Source organism: Pan paniscus, chromosome 6, assembly GCF_029289425.2.
Source record: "Pan paniscus chromosome 6, NHGRI_mPanPan1-v2.0_pri, whole genome shotgun sequence".
NCBI classification, from domain to species: domain Eukaryota; kingdom Metazoa; phylum Chordata; class Mammalia; order Primates; family Hominidae; genus Pan; species Pan paniscus.
In genome coordinates, this window is record NC_073255.2 from 36,974,774 (window position 1) to 36,993,959 (window position 19,186).

At 40.7% G+C, this 19,186-nt stretch overlaps 1 protein-coding gene across 8 annotated transcripts in view; it reads right to left on the minus strand.

Annotated features, from left to right (window-relative positions):
• Positions 1-19,186, minus strand: part of PDE1C (phosphodiesterase 1C) — a 799,595-nt gene that overhangs the window by 538,660 nt on the left and 241,749 nt on the right. For all 8 annotated transcript variants that reach the window (XM_034963890.3, XM_063605671.1, XM_034963889.3 and 5 more), the window contains exon 3: positions 7,075-7,246. In XM_034963890.3, the coding sequence (XP_034819781.2) occupies positions 7,075-7,246 (172 nt within the window). The remainder of the gene's footprint in view (positions 1-7,074; positions 7,247-19,186) is intronic.

Sequence of the window (19,186 nt, forward strand, 5' to 3'; positions counted from 1 at the left end):
ATGGGTTCCTCTGGGATGCACAGCTTCGGCCATCACAGGGATAAATTTCCCCACACACAAGCTAGGAGGCCATGGGTCAAGTTCACTTTCTGTGATCAGAGATATGAAAGGTATATTCTCATGGCCACCACAGAGATAAGCCCTCCCTTCCCAAACTACCAGTGAGAGGACCAACAAGAATGCAAGAGGAATGGTGTCTACCTCATATATACTTGGTCATTTTTTAACACTGGAAGATCTGTCTCTAAAAACTTACAAAGAGAGACCTAAATATTGCCTTTATGTGAAGCCAAGGTTGCAATAAAAACTTCTCTAGGCTTTAAAAATTCTCAGAATTCATTCTTTCATTTTTCCCCTTGGCAAATGATTTGGATTTGCAAAGACTAAAGGTGAAAAATAACTCCAGGAAGGCAACACTAAGTCAGGAGAGTAGGTGTCCCCAGAAGTTTCCAATGGGTGAGCAACACTCAATGATAGAAAAATATGTGTGACCAGACTTCCTATGAGCTAATTGGGAATTTTAACCCATGACTCATCCCAGGGTGGGGCCGAAGCTCCAGGGGACGCTACCCCACACCATGCCATATCATCAGCCAGACTGCACATTTCCTGAAAGTAATCAAGTCAGAAACTGACATTTTGGCAGCAGCCCCTAGTGGAAAAATGACTGCCAAAAGCCAAAATGAGGATGAGTTCAACGATTTAATTCTGCATGGAAAACACAATCCATTAAATGGGATCTGACAAGGCCTTAATCTCATCCGTAGCTGAGGGTGTTGGCTCAATGCAATTCTGCTCTCTGGAACATATTCTTAGTAAGCTATCTATAGAATCTAGAAAGCCTTTGCCAAAGCCCAAATAAGTCCATCCTAAGTGGGAAGAGAAGCTCACCAAGCCCCCACTGACTCTGTAGGGAGTAAGCACACGATTCTTCCAAGTGCAAAATTATCAAAACCTGGCAACTCAACCTGTGTTGGGAGTCGCATGATTCAAAGCAAAGGAACTGAGATGGGCAATGCACTGAGTGGCTTCAGAATTTCCACCACTGCCCAAGGAGGTCGGGCCCACAGCCAGCATCACTCACAGAGCATCCATAGGGCTCATATTCCCTGGCTGGGGCCCACTGCATAATCCAGTCACAAAAGAAAGAGTTGGGGGTGTAGAGGACCAATCTTCTCCCAAACAGGGTTTTAAAAACTGAAGTGAGAAAGAATTAGAGGCTGTCACCTTCTTTGGCCCACTTAATCCTAACAGCAGCCCCCAAAGCCCATTATTTTACTGTTTGCATGTGAAAAATGAGGAAAGAGAACAAAAGCATTACTCAAATCATGTAGTTTAAAAGATTGTTTGCAAATTCATACTTGTGGGATTCCAAAGCCCATGTCTCACCACTCTGAAGGTGGTGGTCCTCAGACTATTGCATCAGTTGGAGCTTGTTAGAAATGCAGATTCACAGGCTGCACCCCAGACCTACTGAATCAGGATCTGCATTTAACAGGATTCCCCAAGGAATTCATTTAGACATAAGGTTTGAGAAGCAGTGCCTTCAATGGCTTCTATCCAAAAAGGGTAGGTGGATTGAAAACATAAGTCTAGACTAGAAAAAGATTTAGTGCAATAGAATAGGGCCAGTCTTATAGGATATATAAAATATGTATCAAAATATAACTCAAACTATATATCCAAAGTGCACACTCAAATTAGTATAACCAATCACACCATATCTTTTTTCACCAACAACAAATCTAGAGACATGAAGTCCAAGGTTATGTGGTGCTAGTAGAATATGCTGAAGGAGCATGGCTGTAGAGCTAGGTAGACTTGGTTGAAATCTCCAGCTCTGCCACCTGCTGGGTGACTTTGGGCAAGCTGCTTGATCTCTCTGAGCCTCAGTTTCCTGACCTGTACAACTGGGATAACAATACTCAACTTGCCAGCCTTTTGAGGGGATTAAATGAGCAAATGAATGCACAGTCCTCGGCACATAGCAGATGCTCAATAAATATTGGCTTCTCTTACTTGTGGTACCATCTGAGCCAGGTCCCTCCCACCTCTGGGAATGTGTACACCAGAGGCTGGGGAGAGAAACCTCTCTCAGCAGCCAGCTCTTTCCTGTTCTCTTGGGTCCTCTAATGGCAGGTATTGAGATTCCTGTCACTAATCAGACTGGATGGACTTGTCTGTCTTCCTTAGCCCCAGGTTCAATTTATTCTCTATTCTCTTTTAAGAAAAACCTGAGCAGAGCAACAGGTTTAAAGGGATAAAATGTGAGAAACAAGGAAAGAGGCACCCAAGGTGAGTTCCCAGGAGTGTCTATTTTCCAGGCACCAAAGCCTTTTTCTTTATTTGTGGTTCCCACTTTCTTCTTTTCAAAAATCTCAGGTTTTGAAAACAGACCTTTCATGCCACAAGTTTAGTGAGCTTTCAGGGCCCACAGTGTCTGCACGTGGAGCCACAAAACCCATGTTTGATCCTATTTAACTTTGTATGTGTAGGCTCAAGGGCATGTAAGGATTCCAGTGAGTGCTGAGCACGAATACAAAATTAATACTTACTGAGCTCATTCTGGGTACTGGACACTGTGCTTGGCTCATTCACATGTGTTATCTCCTTTAAATGCTCTCCAAACCCCAGGAAGGGGGTCTCTTTATCCCCATTTCAAAGATTTTAAAACAGGCCAGAACAGGTGAGTAAGTTTGTTCTCACAGTGCTATAAAGAAATACCTGAAACTGGGTAATTTATAAAGGAAAGAGGTTTAATTGACTCACAGTTCCACATGGCTAGGGAGGCCTCAGGAAACTTACAATCATGGCAGAAGGTGAAGAGGAAGTAAGGACCTTCTTCACATAGCAGCAGGAAAGAGAAGAGTAAGCAGGGGAAATGCCAGAAGCTTATGAAACCATCAGATCTTGTGAGAACTCACTCACTATCACAAGAACAGCATGGGGGAAATGCCCCCAAAAGCCAGTCACCTCCCATCAGATTCTTCCCTTGACACATGGGATTACAATTCAAGATGAGATTTGGGTGGGGACACAGACCCAAACCATATCAATAGGTAAGTGACCTGCTGAAATTAACATAGCAAAATACTCTCGAGTTCAAAGGGATCCTAAATCTCATCTAGTGCAGTGGTTCTCCAGGTGTGATCCTGGACCAGCAGCATCAGTATAACCTGAAGCTTGTTAGAGAACAACATCCTTGGGCCCCACCTAGATCTGGGATGAGCCCAACAATCTGTTTTAACAATCCCCCCGGGTGATTGTGATGCACACTCAAGTTTGAATCATCAGACCACTCTTCAAATCCAACCTCAGTATGACAGTTAAGAAAACAGAGGTTTTGCCACCAAAAAAAAAAAAGACATTATGTGAAGCGGTGGATATGTTATTTAGCTTGATTTAATCATTTTGCAATGTACACATACAACAAAACATCATATTATTTTACATTGTAAAATTTTATTTGTCAATTATACCTTTATAAAGCTGGGGAGTTGGGTGGGGGGGGGAGAGAAAAACAGAGGTTTGAAGAAATGAAGTAATTCGCCGGGGGCAATAGAGTTGGAACTGAAACCCAGTACAACCACTATCAGAAGTCCAATTTTCGCACCTGGATAGCTTAAAATGTTCCTTTCTTGGAGAGTAAAGACTAAAGCCCTTGGTACAACTGAGCACTAAACTGTGTTGCCTTCCAGCAATATTGGCTGGGATCTGGACCTGGGCAGCCACGAGGAGACCTCAAGCCCTGGAAGCATGCTCCCAAGACTCTGCTAAACTGTCTGCTCCAATACACAGAGTATGCCTCATCAGCACTGCCCAACCAGGAAGGGGATGAGAGGGAAGACTGTCAGGGACCATATCCAGAGCTGAGATGGTGTTTGCACAAACCTCAACTATCGACACACAACCCCTGGGGAAGAAAGGTGGTGCCTTCATTTTCCAAAATCTTTATTTCTAAGTCAGTGTGTCAAATTCTCACTTTCAGCTATACCCTCTGGCATTATTAGTAACTGACATTAATCCAGTGACAATCCAGAGTGTTTGCAGGCCATACTTAGGGTTGGCAGCCTGATTGGAAGACAAGGCCCAGGGACATGTCTTGAAGCTGCATTTGAATCACAAGCATGCTTTTTATGTGAGTTTATAGATGATATACTTATTTGGGGTGGGGTGATAAAGTAAGACTTAAAGTCTGCCCAAGCTACTCCTTGCTGCTGCATTGGAGACCAGCAATCTACAAGCAATTTTTTGTAGGCTTTCTCTCTCCAAGCCAGTTTCTTCATCTCTAAAATGGACAGAATCCTTGAGTTTTTGGGGTTAAGCCTGGCAAATAAGAACGGCTATTGCTGATGTAACAGGGAGCCTGGTGGAGACTGAAACATAAAAATATTTGAAATTTTTTTGAAAAACACCCATCATTGATAAATTTATAAACACTTCGTATCTTTGGAAACAGAAAGTAGAATTTAGCTTTAGAGCAGACTGTCCCTTCGCTCTGAAAAGAACTACTTAAATAAAATACTAAATGCAAATATTAAACAAGTGCAAACATTTTGTCCTGGTAGTAGCTTGTATATATTTGCCTCCATCTTGCAGAGAGCTAGAAAAGATTTCTGGGAAAAGTGGAATTAAGTATCTAACCCCTTCCTTTTGAAAATCAACATTATTAGAATATGTCTGAGAAAAATTGTGGTTGTGCTGAGGCCAAGTATCAGGAAAAGACAACAGAAGCCACAGAGAGGAGTCATCACAAGGAAGAGGTCATCTAAGTTGGTGACAAAAATGCCTAATTTCACTGAGGTCAGAAAGTACATGCTCAACATGAGACCTTATTTCCCTAGTAGGGGACAAAAGGCATAGCAGGATAAGCGATGATTCTTGAACCCAGCCTGTCAATAAGGCTGGGGGTCCCTGGGAATAGTGAGGGAAAAGAACCCCAAGAAAAGACTGGACCTCCTGATAATTTGGCACATTGGGCTTATTGACATTGTCATTTGTATCTTATTTGGTAAGAGGTGATGACCATATTTCATGGCCCTAAACTCCAAATGCCCTCCAAGAGTGACCAAGGAAAAAGAGAACGAAGTAATCAAAGCTATCATTAACCCTTATTGTGGTACCACTCAATGGTAATGACCCTACAGAGGAGCTGTAGGGTAACCTTGATTCTGCTCTGATTTATTCATTGATAAATAAACTCTTCCCATACCTGAGTACTTTACTTGTAGTAATTTATGCACAACAAATCTCACAGCTGATCATGCCACCACAGTTAAGGACAATTGCAGAAGAGAATATTTACCATTTAGCACTGTCATCAAAATCAACCATCTTCTTTGGAAGAAAGGATAGTTACAAAACAGTACACAGTTGTATTAAGGGTACCAATAAATAAATAAATAAATAAATAAATGCTAATGGATTTCTATTGCTAAAGGGTTGGCATATACCTGCATGCACCTGCTGACTTTTTCCTACAGCACCAAGTGTTACAAGGAAACAGAAATAAGTCCTGATATTCAATTTATAACTTAATCTCTTTCAGAAACCAAGACACTGCTACATGTTACAACTAACAGACCAAATGACATTCATGGGCATCAATATTAAAGCTCATGAGCTCTCTATTAAAGAGCACCAAGAGAATGCAAACAAAACAGATGATGGTAATGGAGTTCGGTGAGCAAATAAGATGTTATTTTCATGAGAGTAACTCTTTGCCTGTTCATTGAAGAAAATGATGACCCTGGTTTAGGGTGGAAGGAGTAGTTATAAGAAACCTTAGGAGAAGGGATTGACTCCATAAGAAATGCTCCAAGGTGAGAACACATAGACAGAGAAAGCCATTCATGGTCCCCTCTTTCACCACAGTCACTTGCTGAGAATTGCAGGTTCATAAGACGTATTCTCTCTAGGTGAGTGGGTTTTATTTTATTCAAAACCTTATGATGCAATAACCAAGCCCTTAGTAGGAATAAAAACAGCATTTACCTGCAATTCTTGTCTCACTAATGTACTCGTCACACTGTATAAAGAAATCCAAACCCCTATTTATCACTCCTTTCAGAACTCATCTGTAATTCAATCAACACTAAGAATCTTCACACAATGAAATGGCTCTCACTGAGCAATTACACATGTCACCTGGATACAAAAGAGAGTATATTTTTCAAACATACTTCATGGAACTCCAACAGCTGTCTGAATTGTTTATGGGGAGAGAAAAACGAGGTTTATATGTTCTGCTAACCATGTGGAGAGTATGAAAGTCTATAGTGGAAAGAAAAGTGGAAGAAGTAAAATTGACAAAACAGGAAGAAAGGAGGGGCAGAAGGCAATCTGGAAAAATGATTGAGTCTTAATTTCTGATACCAGTAGTACTGTAAATATACTGTTTCAAATGTGAGTCTGAAAGACCCATTTGGGGAAAAAAAATCACGTTTTTACACCACACTCATACCCAGATTGATTTTTATTTAATATGGGAGAGAAGGTAAGGGATGGAGTTGTAATGAAAATGGAGTACAATGCCAAAAGAAAATAAGAGACCTTGCAGGAAGATGCAAGACTAAACGATGAACTAGAATGCAGTAAACAGCCACCTGGGAAACAACATGAGAAAATTCTTGCTTCATTTCCGTCAGCAGCAGCTCTTACATCTTTTACAACTGGAAACCTTCCCCCAGCAAGAGACTCTAAATACACAGGGCTGAATTAATTCCCAACACGTGCTTTTTCTCTATGCCCTTATCTGGATGTGTCATCGTCCTTTGAAGCAAAAGACTCATTAATCCAATTCAAATTGCCAACATCAGTAAATCCTCTACCTTAGCATTTAAATGCCAATACCAATTAAATAGCAACTTAACTACTGATAAGATCTTCATTACATTCAGGAAATCCAGCCAGAAGTCCAGCTAGCATTGATTCCAACCCTCCTTCATCAGTTCTAATTTACTCAGTGCAAAGAAATGAAGTAATTTGCTGGCCACACTGACTATGCATCTAACTGGATTGAAACAACTCCACAAGCAAATAAGAAGGAACACATTGAGTTGCAGTCCACCAAACCTGAAGGATGTCTTCACCAAGACTTCTGGGCTATCCAGCTGTGGCAATTCATCAGCTAGGATTTCCTCTGGGGGTCGAGGGTCATGGACAATTGTTGGCCTTGGCTTCTCCTTGACATTCCCTGTGAGCCCGTCGATGAGGGAGTTCCACAGACAGTTCTGTGACTTAGACCCTGAGGCATGGGGAAAAGAGAGATGCAGGTGAATCATCCACCAGTCGACTCCATGTCCTGCCTTCCCCAACTCAGGATCTTCCAAAGCAGAGCAGGGAAATTTATATATTTCTCACCATCTCCGCCAACATTACAGAGTTGTAACCAGGAATTTTTACATTTATATGCAGAAAATAGGCTACCACTCTGAGTATTTTGACACAAAGCTAAGTTATTGGATATATCTTGTCTCATTGCAGTGGTGATCAGCCCAAACTCCTGACAGAGCCACAGGTATCTATGTAGATGTTTATTCCGCAGTTGGAAATATATAAAGCACTACCATTTTAGGGAACTGTGAGGATGTTCAAACACAAGTCTCCCCTATAAATTCAGCTTGCTGAAGCCCAAGACTCCATTCTATGGAGACACCCACCCCAAAGAGGACACCACCTTTAAGAACTAGAACTCACCATCAACAGGTTGATTCTTCTACAATATCAAGACCCAGGAAAATTACATGTAGTTTATGCATGTAAAACTTCAAACACGTGAGATAAATATTAAAGGTGGGCATCAAGTGGAAGCGGTGTCTACAAAAGTAGAGCCTGATCTGCCAGGTGATCAAGATCAAACGCAACAGTGAGAAGTTGTGTTGATAGTGTGTGCCCTTGATATGATGTCATGAAAATGTCACTTTTGCTTTGTGTATTAGGCATGTTTCTAGCTTCCACAAACTTCATGCTGTAACATCTGCCCTACATGCATGTGCCCAACACAGCTAGTCCTGGACAACCCAATAGTATGCCTGAATCACCTGACCTTGGCCTCCTGCCTCCCTTGTCGCCCCACTCTCCCCCAACCCCCAACTCCTCAGGGAAAGTCCTCCTTCCAGAGGTGTGCTTTTAAAACAAAAACCAGCCAATCCAGAGTCCACACCCCAACTACCTCCCTTATAGGACTTTCTCACCCCTGGCCACTCTCCACTGGGCCTAATCACCCCAGGGCCTGGTACCAGGCAACTAGGTATTAGGCAGCCCCTAGGCTCCAGCCCCCTGAAGTCATTCAAACTAGCCAGTCCCAACCCTGCTTACCCTGCCTTGCCTGTTCCTTCTTGCAGAAACCACAACAAAGGTTCCTGCCCACAATGTCCCACCCCACCTCCTGACTGACACCAGTGCTTCCCCACATGGCCCGGTAACATGACATGGAAGCCCTCTCCTGGGAACTGTGGGTAATAAATTATCTTTACAATGGCATTTGTCTCCTTATCTGTTGACCTTACCATACCTAAACAGTAATAAAACTTATTAAATAATCAGTCTAAAACACCCAATCTAGCCATGGAGAAAACATTAGATAAACCACTTGAAGAACCTGCGACAGAACACCTGACCCATGCTCTTCAAAACAGTCAAAGGTACCAAATACTGCTGAGCCTCCATATCCATGGGTTCCATGGATTCAAACAACTAAAGAAGGAAAATATTCAGAAAAAAAAAAATCTGTAGTAAACATGCACAGACTTTTTTTGTCATTATTCCCTAAATAATACAATAACTACTTAATATTATTATTTTACTTATTATTATTAAAATTAAATTATTAAAATTAATATTTTAATAAAATTTTATTATTTTAACAAAATTAAATTAAAATTGTTATTGAAATTATTATTTTACTTAATATTATTATTATATTATTCCCTAAATAATACGATAACTATTTATTTAACATTTACATTGTATTAGGTATTACAAGTTATCTAGAAGTGATTTAAAGTATATGGGAGGATGTGCATAAATTATATGACAATACTACATCATTTTATATCAGGCACTTGAACCTCTGTGCATTTTGTTACCTGAGGTAACCAATTCCCTTGGAAATAGAGGGACTAGCGTATAAGGAAAGTCTGAAAAACTGTCACAGCCAAGAGGAGCCTAAAGACATGATGACTAAATGTAATGTGGCATCCTAGATGGGATTGTGGAACAGATGTACCATGCTAAGGTAAGAGGTTAATAATACAGGAAACTGGGTGTAGGCCGTATGAGATCTCTATATTATCTTTGTAATTTTTCTGTAAATCTAAAATTGTTCTAAAATAAAATTCATAAAAATAAAGTAAATAAAAATCATAAATAAATCATATATAATTAATTAAATAACTATTATTTTAAAAGTCTATGAGCAAAAAATTTTTTAAGTAGAGCCTGAAGACATTACCATTACCATTAACCAATTGCCATTGGCTTGTTCTGGTTATGTCTACCCAGATAAAAGAAAAATTTTGTCTTTGCACAAAGACACTGTCAGGTTGAGTGAACAGGCAACCTATAGAATGGGAGAACATTTTTGCAATCTACTCATCTGACAAAGGTCTAATATCCAGAATTTACAAGGAACTTAAACAAATTTACAAGAAAAAAACAAACAACCCCATCAAAAAATGGGCAAAGGATATGAACAGACACTTCTCCAAAGAAGACACTTACATGGCCACCAAACATATGAAAAAAAGCTCTACACCACTGATCATTAGAGAAATGCAAATCAAAACCACAATGAGATACCATCTCATGCCAGTCAGAACGGCAATTATTAAAAAGTCAAGAAGCAGTCAGGCATGGTGGCTCACGCCTGTAATCCCACCACCTTGGGAGGCCAAGGCTGGCGGATCACCTGAGGTCAGGAGTTCAAGACCAGCCTGACCAACATGGAGAAACCCCATCTCTACTAAAAATACAAAATTAGCCGGGCATGGTGGTGCATGGCTGTAATCCCAGCTACTTGGGAGTCTGAGGCAGGAGAATCGCTTGAACCCAGGATGCAGAGGTTGCAGTGAGCCGAGATGGTGCCACTGCACTCCAGCCTGGGCAACAAGAGCAAAACTCCATCTTTAAAAAAAAAAAAAAAAAAAAAGTCAAGAAGAAATAGATTCTGGCGAGGCTGTGGAGAAATAGGGACACTTTTACACTGTTGGTTGGAGTGTAAATTAGTTCAACCATTGTGGAAGACGGTGTGGCGATTCCTCAAGGATCTACAAACAGAAATATACCATTTGACCCAGCAATCCCATTGCTGGGTATATACCCAAAGGAATATAAATCATTCTACTATATAGATACATGCACACATATGTTTATTGCAGCACTATTTACAATAGCAAAGACATGGAGCCAACCCAAATGCCAATCACCGATAGACTGGATAAAGAAAATGTAGCATATATACACCATGGAATACTATGCAGCCATAAAAATGAGAATGAGGTCATGTCCTTTGCAGGGACATGGGTGAAGCTGGAAGCTATCATCCTCAGCAAACTAACCCAGGAACAGAAAACCAAACACTGCATCTTCTCATTCATGAGTAGGAGTTGAACAGTGAGAACACATGGACATAGGGAGGAGAACAACACACACCAGAGCCTGTTGAGGGGTGGGGTTTAGGGGAGGGAGCTTACAGGAAGGGTCAATAGGTGCAGCAAACCACCATGGTACACGTATACCTATGTAACAAACCTGCATATTCTGTACATGTATAGCAGAACTTAAAGTAAAATAAAAATAGAATAAAATAAAATAACAATAAATAAAAATTAAAAATTAAAAAAAAAAACTGTCAGATCACTAAGCCATGCACCATAGAGCTGTGTCTATGCAAAATACTGCATTTTTCTAATTCACACAAAGCCTCCTTATGGGGCATGAGGGATGGGCATGAAGGAGTGAGAGGCAGTGCTAGCTAACACACACCATGCACATGGGATAGGCAGATAGAAAATGGATTTGTGTGCACATGAGAATTCCTCCCTGAGACCTTGGCCACCCACCTGCAGCCCACCACAGAAGAAATCACCCTGGCTTGTTGTGCCAGAAGGACAGCTCTGCCAGGAAGACTGAAAGAACCTCACACACAAGAGGGAGTTCCTCACATGGATTCCTGAGCCTACAAGCAAGGACACCCATGGGTCAGCAAACAGCTCTTTCAATGCCCGTGCCATAACTGACCTCCCTTGGGGTGTCCATCCAAACTGCTTGTGTCTATCAAGAGAAAATTAAAGTACATCAGTGGAAGGAAACAGATTCCTCAAACCCCTGAAAGACAAGACAGCTTTTTTTGTTTTTTAAGGGCCCTACACATATATCTTAATAAGATCTGGTCCTATTAATGAAGTCTGGTTCTGCATTAATGAAGATCAGTTCTATGTTAATGAAGGTCTGGTTCTGGGAAGAAGAACAAGAACAGCAGCCTGTTTTCTTAAACCTGATCTAAATGAAGGCCTTACAAAAAAGTTCCTGCACATCCCCCTTTATTCCTTCATTTTTTTCATTCAGTAAACACATATTGAATTCCCTCAATATGCCAGGTTTCATTCTTCGCCCTAGAAATGGAAAGATGAATGAGACTGGTTCCCAAGGGAACCCACAAGCAATCATAATAAACTGGCAATGCGCCATAACTGAGGGGCAAACAGAGGGCTATGGGACCCAGAGGAGAGCTCACCCACTCTGCCTCGGGACCCTGGGGAAAACCACAGAGAGAACATGACATCGGATATCGTCTAAAGCATGAGATGCTCTTCAGCCGGTGGAAAGGAGGGGAAAACAATCAGTGCAGACAGCATATACAAAGGCTCAGAGGCGTAACAAAGCAGCTCCTGAGGCTGGGATGAAGCCACAGGGGCAGTGTCCAGAGATCGGGTCAGAGGCTGGTTGGGCCATTTGCAAAGTGCCTTGAATAAAATGCTACTCATTTAAGAATTTATCCTCCAAGCAATAAAAAGAAAAAAAAAGAAAAGAAAGATTTTTGAGCAAGGTTGTGGTGACACAGCTGTACCTGTATTTCAGAAAGGAGACTGGTGTGCTGTGGAGTAGTGACTTATGAGGAATGGCAGGCTCGTAGGAAGAGCTCCTGAATCCATAGGGTGCCATGCATTTAACTGTGGGTGAAATTACATCTTACCCATAAATATGTAACTAATATTTAAATATATATAGATGTGATTAATAAAACTACAAATTCATCTAAAACTATTAATGAATTCATAAGAGCTTTTTCACCGTTTTCTCAGTCAATGAATCAGAAGGATCATGAGACCCAAGCCACCTCTACATTAAGGGCTCCCAAATGAAAATGTGATACCTCCAAAGTACCAGCCCCCACAAAGATACACATTGATGAGTTTAAAAGAAAACTGTGGTTGAAGAGATGACTAGGATTCACTCAACACTCACTCTCAACTCCCCTCTCACTTGCCTTCATCTTCTAAAAAGGCTAGAAAACAATATACAGGCATACATAGGAGATATCATAGGTTCACAGTTCCAGACCACTGCAATAAAGCAAGTATCACAATATGAGTCACACACATTTTTTTTTGGTTTCCCCAATGCATATAAAAATTATGTTTACCCCGTAGTCTATTAAGTGTGTAATAGCATTTTGTCTAAAAACACAATATACATATCTTAACTCTAAAATGCTTTATTGCTGAAATAAAAAATGCTAACAATCATCTGAGCCTTCAAGGAGAGGTAATCTTTTTGCTGGTGGAGAATCTTGCCTCAGCGTTGATGGCTGCTGACTGATCAGGGTGGTGTTGCTAAAGGTTGGGGTAGCTGTGACAGTTTCTTAAAATAAAACTCTACCATCTCTGCACTCAAGAAGCTTTGAAGAGGCAGAAAAACACAAGGCAGCTGCTAATTGATTTAGACTAGAGCCAGTCTTTGGAAAACTGAATTCGTTTTCCCTAGCCCTCTCCTTAATCCCCTCCATAAACAATTTTCCAATCCATCGAAGTGTTTGAAATTGACCAAAAACTTTCATGAGTGTCCTATCTATCTCACCCATCTGAATTGTCTTCACTTTTCACTATCTTGGAACTACTTTACAATACTGTAAATTGGAGAAAACTGATAGCAACACAAATGAATCTTGTCCATAGAAATGTAAATTGTGTCCCATGGAATGCAATTAATTATGGCCCTGTAGATATTGATAAGTCTTGCCATTTCACATCCATTAAGTAAATTTCAGCACACCTGATGGATTTACATATTTTTCTGCTCTTTGGATTTTCTTCCAAACTAGTTGTTACATCTTACTGGTTTATTTATCAATGTGTTGAATAAGATCTTTGACACAAGTTCACTTTGTACTTGTATGAATTTTCAAAAAATTATCCTTTAACAGTACCAAAGTCCTCATGCTGCTCCCCTTTGAGAAGTCTCTTGTAGTTAGCCTAACTACATCTGAATTAACTATAGTACATTTATGTAATGGATTGCTATGCCACTGACTAATATCCCAAAGCGAAAGATCTCTATAAGCTGATAAGGAGTGATTTCCAAGATCCATTATAAGTGAAAAAAAAAACGCATGAGTCTATTTATATTATGCTCCCTCTTGAATAAGAAACAAGGGGAAATATATTTGTTTATTTTTGCAAAAGACAAAGAAGACAGGACCAGAAACAATGAAAATTACCCACAAAGGATGAGTTGGGAATAAGTAAGACAGGTTGGAGATGAAAGACTTCACATTTGTATATAGTTTTTACTTTTGAATAATGTAAATGTTTTAATATTCAAATATATAGTTAACAAAAAAAATTAAAAATCCTAAAATTGAATAGAAACAGAAAGGAACCTAACTGTATGTGATATTAGTAACATAATTATAATGGAAAATAATGATTAATTTAAATATTTTATGAATACAGTATCCCTACTGTATATCATTAGAGAGATCAATTCTAAATATGCACACACACGTACTCACACACACACAGCAGAGAAATCTTGAACCTCCCTGAGTAGGTTTGCTGTTGTCGATAATCATAAAGGAGCAGTTCTAAACTATATCACATATACTGTAGGACAGAGCAAATAAGCAGCCATAATGAGGGTGTTGGGAACCACAGCTCTTATTCCAGGAGACAGAAAATACAGACAGTAGGAGAAGGTAAAGAAGCCTGTTGTGTTAGATTTGAACTGGAACTATCAGTGTGAACTCATGATTACATATTCAGCAGGCTCTGAAGAGATGTTTGCTGAATGAATTCATAAATGATAGACTATTTTTCAAGAAGTAAAAAAACTTTAAGGCAAAAGGTGAGTAATAATAATATTAACAATTTTAAGTAAAAAACATGTCACAGGAAACACTCTAAGAAAGACAAACAAAGAACACTGCCGTGTGCAGAGAAAAAAGGCCTTGCTCAGCCCATGCTGAACTGCGTCCAACATAAGGTCTTGACCAAGTTTCTTTCTGGAAAGTAGATTCTGAGACAAGGGCTTGTGGCAAGTTTTTTTCTTTTGGAAGTGATTCCAGGAGGCAGGAGAGGAGAACAGGGAGAGTAAATTAGGGAGTAACAAGGGAAAACCAAGACACAGGTGCAATGTCAAGTCATCATCCCGTGGGTGTATTCACCATGTTTCTAGCATCTGTAAACTTGAGCTGTAACATCTGCCCTATGTGCATATGCCAGACATGCCTGGTTCCAGACAACCCAATAATAATATGTCTGAGTCACCTTGCCCCTGCACCTCCTCAGGCAGCAGTCCTCCTCTCAGGGGTGTGCCTTTCAAATACAAACCAACCGACCCAGAGTCTGCACCCCCAACCACCGCCCTTATAGAGCTTTTGTGTTCCTGGCCACTATCCATGGCCTTAATTACCCCAAGACCACTGACATTATCCAACTAGCCAATCCTAAATCAGCTTACCCTGCCTCGCTCACTGCTTCCTGAACCACATTGAGGCTCTTGCCTACAGCAGCCTGATCCCCCCTCTGCCCAGTGACCAGCCCCAGTGCTTCCCTGTATGGCCCCCATGGTATGATGTGCCCCTTCTCTTGGAATCTGTGAGTGTAACACACTATCTTTTCAATGTCGGTCACCTCCTGATCTGTTGGCCTTACTGTATTTAATAATAAACCCTATCAAGACAGGGTACCTGGGCTGGGTTCTACAGGGATCACAGAGAAGGTGGGGAGCATGCTCAGAATTATCCCCCTGAGGAATTGAAGAGGGAGCATTTATCTGCAGGCTCTCATCCCCCATGGTCAAAGGTAACTCCACAGGGAATTAATTTTCTAGCCCTTTGGGGTCTACCCACACATAAGTATGGGGCAATTCCCACATAATCTGGGTGGAAATTAAGAGAAATTAAGCCGGAGCTTAAAAATACGACCAAGAGGAGGTGAAGCCAGGCCAAAGAGGTGCCCAGGATACAGGGTATCCACACAGCTTTTCTGTGCTAAAAAATACAGCCAGAATCTAATCTGCTACTCGTTTCTGCCTTAGAAGGATCACCATGGGCCTCTGCCATGGCTCATCTCAACTCAATCTGGTGAGTCTTTTGGAGTAAGTACTCTCCTCTGTGAACTCTGAGAGAGTGGAAAAGAACCCTTCCTCTGACTCTCCACAAACGTGGGCAGAAGACTCTCCAGGGGCACTGGAAAGGTCTGCTCTGACAAAATGAAAAATAAAAACTCCCCTGCTCTGATTTATTTTAAGCTGATGTTGAAAGCATGAAATGTTTCTGACTAAATAGAGCCAAAAATACACAAACAGATAGAGTCACACAGGTCTTTCTCAATAATATCAAAAACCCCATGAGGGAAATCTTAGGTAAACTAAGCCTTCAGGGCACCAAAAATAATGCAGCTCAGGTGCAGGAGGTGAGCATCTCCCTTCAACCCACTCCATCTCATCAGCTTCTCCTCACTCCCCTCCCCAACCTTCTCTTTCCTCTCTCCTTTGACTTGTTCCTGACTCTCATTCAATGCCTATTACATTCTCCTTTCCTCTTACCTCCCCTCTGTCCCTGCCATAAATCCTCTCCATTCTCTTCACAAAGACAACTTTTCATGGACCCATAAACCCTCCGGACTGGTTATAAATCCTCCTGACTGGCAGCATCTGTACCACTGAGCTCATCAAGAGAGCAGGGGCTCAGATTCAGATGTAGCAAACATTTGTTCAGTACTTGCTGTGTGCTGGGCTCCACCTGTGTTAGCCTACTGAATCATCAGCCCTTCAAAGTAAGTATTATGGAAACTATTGAACACTGGGACACTAAGACTCCAAGAAATCAAATAACCTAGATTACAGAGTTAGAAAACAGATTACTTTGACCCAAAATTCTCATTCTCCTAATCCAAGGCTCTGTGTGATACATCACACTGTTTATTACTTTACTACAGAGCAAGTAAACAGACGCTTAGTGTAGATCACGCAGAACATCCTGCATTTCTGAATAGGAAACAGACAATTTTTTACATAGGAAACAGGATTTGCCTTATCGCAACTAGGAAGAGTCCTGACTTAGTCTTTTTTTTTTTTTTTTTTTTTTGGAGTCTCGCTCTGTCACCCAGGCTGGAGTGCAGTGGCGTGATCTCAGCTCACAGCAACCTCCACCTCCCAGGTTCAAGCGATTTCTCCTGCCTCAGCCTCCTGAGCAGCTGAGACTACAGACGTCCGCCACCATGCCCACCTAATTTTTGTATTTTTAGTAGAGACGGCGTTTCACCATGTTGGCCAGGCTGGTCTCAAACTCCTGACCTCGTGATCCGCCTGCCTTGGCCTACCAAAGTGCTGGGATTACAGGCCTGACTTACTGTCTTGCATGCAGCAGTTTGCAGCTTCCTTTAACAAAGGAAGTTCGGGCTGCAGGGGAGGATAAATAATGCCAGGTGAATTTAATGGGCTGAGAAAAGACAAGAAAGCAAGAAAATGAGATAAGAAGAATCTAAATCAGAAATAACTACAGATTCATTTTGTGGTGTGCCTAAGAGTGGCAGCTTGATAAACTGCTAGTAAGAGGAGCCCAGGGTGATGTGGTAATCCCATTTAAATCTGACAAGTGACTTATCAACTCAGTTCTGTATAAGAATACTCAAAGATTATGCTGGCAGAAAGCTGAAAATTTAGAGTCCTGAGAAGCACAGGGAAAGAAAGAGACATAGTTCTCTGTAAAGGGAAGGAAAAAACATTACTGAAAACCTTCAATGGTTCTCAAAATATCTGTGACATAGGTTTGTAGCCTTCCACTCCTTTGGAGAAATAAAACCCCTAAAATTCTCAGTGGGTAGGAAATTTGGGGCTGGGATACATAGGAATTAGGAATGAATGGAGTAAAGGCCAGATGAAGAACTTTATGCTCACTAAAACAAAACAATAATGATGGTACAAAAAATAAAGTACCAATAATGTTTTGAATATCTTAAATCAGTCACCTAGATACTGTTTTGTTATTATCAATATAGTAGTTACTGGTTTTAGGAACTTTTCCAGAATTCTGTCTCCTGCAATTGCAAAAAGATTTGAAAATTTAACTCCTTACCATACACATCAGGGGTGGGGAAAAGGACTCCCCCATCAAAATAGAAGAATCAAATTTGATCTGTGATGATACATTCTAAATTCCCAAAGACATTAGGGTTTATTTCTGAGTTATCTTGTTAGATTAACCTGTTTTTCTAAATCCCCAGTATAATAGTATTAAGAGGTGTGGCCTTTGGGAGGTGATTGGGTCATGAGGGATTCATGGAAGGACTCTGGTTCCCTTTTGTCCCTTCCATCATGTGAGGACACAGCGCTCCTCCCCTCAGAGGACACAGCAACCAGTCACCATCTTGGAAACAGAAATCAGGCCCTCACCAGACACTGAATCTGCCAGCACCTTGATCTTGGATATTCATTCTCCAGAACTGTGAGAAATAAATTTCTGTTTTTTATAAATTACCCAGTCTCAGGTATTTTATTATAGCAACACAAATGGCGTAAGACACTTGGCAGATATAAGTGCAGAATTTTCCAAAAACATATACCTCTGGCATTTGTGTTTAAGTTAAATGCTATGTGGAATTGTAATACAACTGGCTTTCTGGAATCATAAAAGTCTCACACACTGATGCTTTCTGAAAGTTACATGGGAGAGAGGATTTAGAAATTATGAAGAATGGACTGTGTCGCATCTTTTGTTATCTGCGAGACACAAAGTGTAGGAAAAAATTCAACAGACTCAGAAAACAATAGCCAGAAGTAATGAGGGGAAACCCCTAAAATTGTCACAGAAACTTTAAGGATTAAAACTGGATGTGAAATGAAGATTTGAAACAATCTTGTATAGGTCTGAAAGGGAAAGTCTACATGATATCTGGATCATATATTAAAAACTTATATGCACCCAATACAGGAGCACCCAGATTCATCAAGCAAGTCCTTAAAGACATACAAAGAGACTTAGACTCCCACACAATAATAATGGGAGACTTTAACACCCCACTGTCAACATTAGACAGATCAATGAGACAGAAAGTTAACAAGGATATCCAGGAACTGAACTCATCTCTGCACCAAGCAGACCTAATAGACATCTACAGAACTCTCCACCCCAAATCAACAGAATATACATTCTTCTCAGCACCACAGTGCACTTATTCCAAAACTGACCACATAGTTGGAAGTAAAGCACTCCTCAGCAAATGTAAAAGAACAGAAATTATAACAAACTGTCTCTCAAACCACAGTGCAATCAAACTGGAACTCAGGGTTAAGAAACTCACTCAAAACTGCTCACCTACATGGAAACTGAACAACCTGTTCCTGAATGACTACTGGGTACATAACGAAATGAAGGCAGAAATAAAGATGTTCTTTGAAACCAACGAGAACAAAGACACAACATACCAGAATCTCTGGGACGCATTCAAAGCAGTGTGTAGAGGGAAATTTATAGCACTAAATGCCCACAAGAGAAAGCAGGAAAGATCCAAAATTGACACCCTAACATCACAATTAAAAGAACTAGAGAAGTAAGAGCAAACATATTCAAAAGCTAGCAGAAGGCAAGAAATAACTAAGATCAGAGCAGAACTGAAGGAAACAGAGACACAAAAAACCCTTCAAAAAATCAATGAATCCAGGAGCTGGTTTTTTGAAAAGA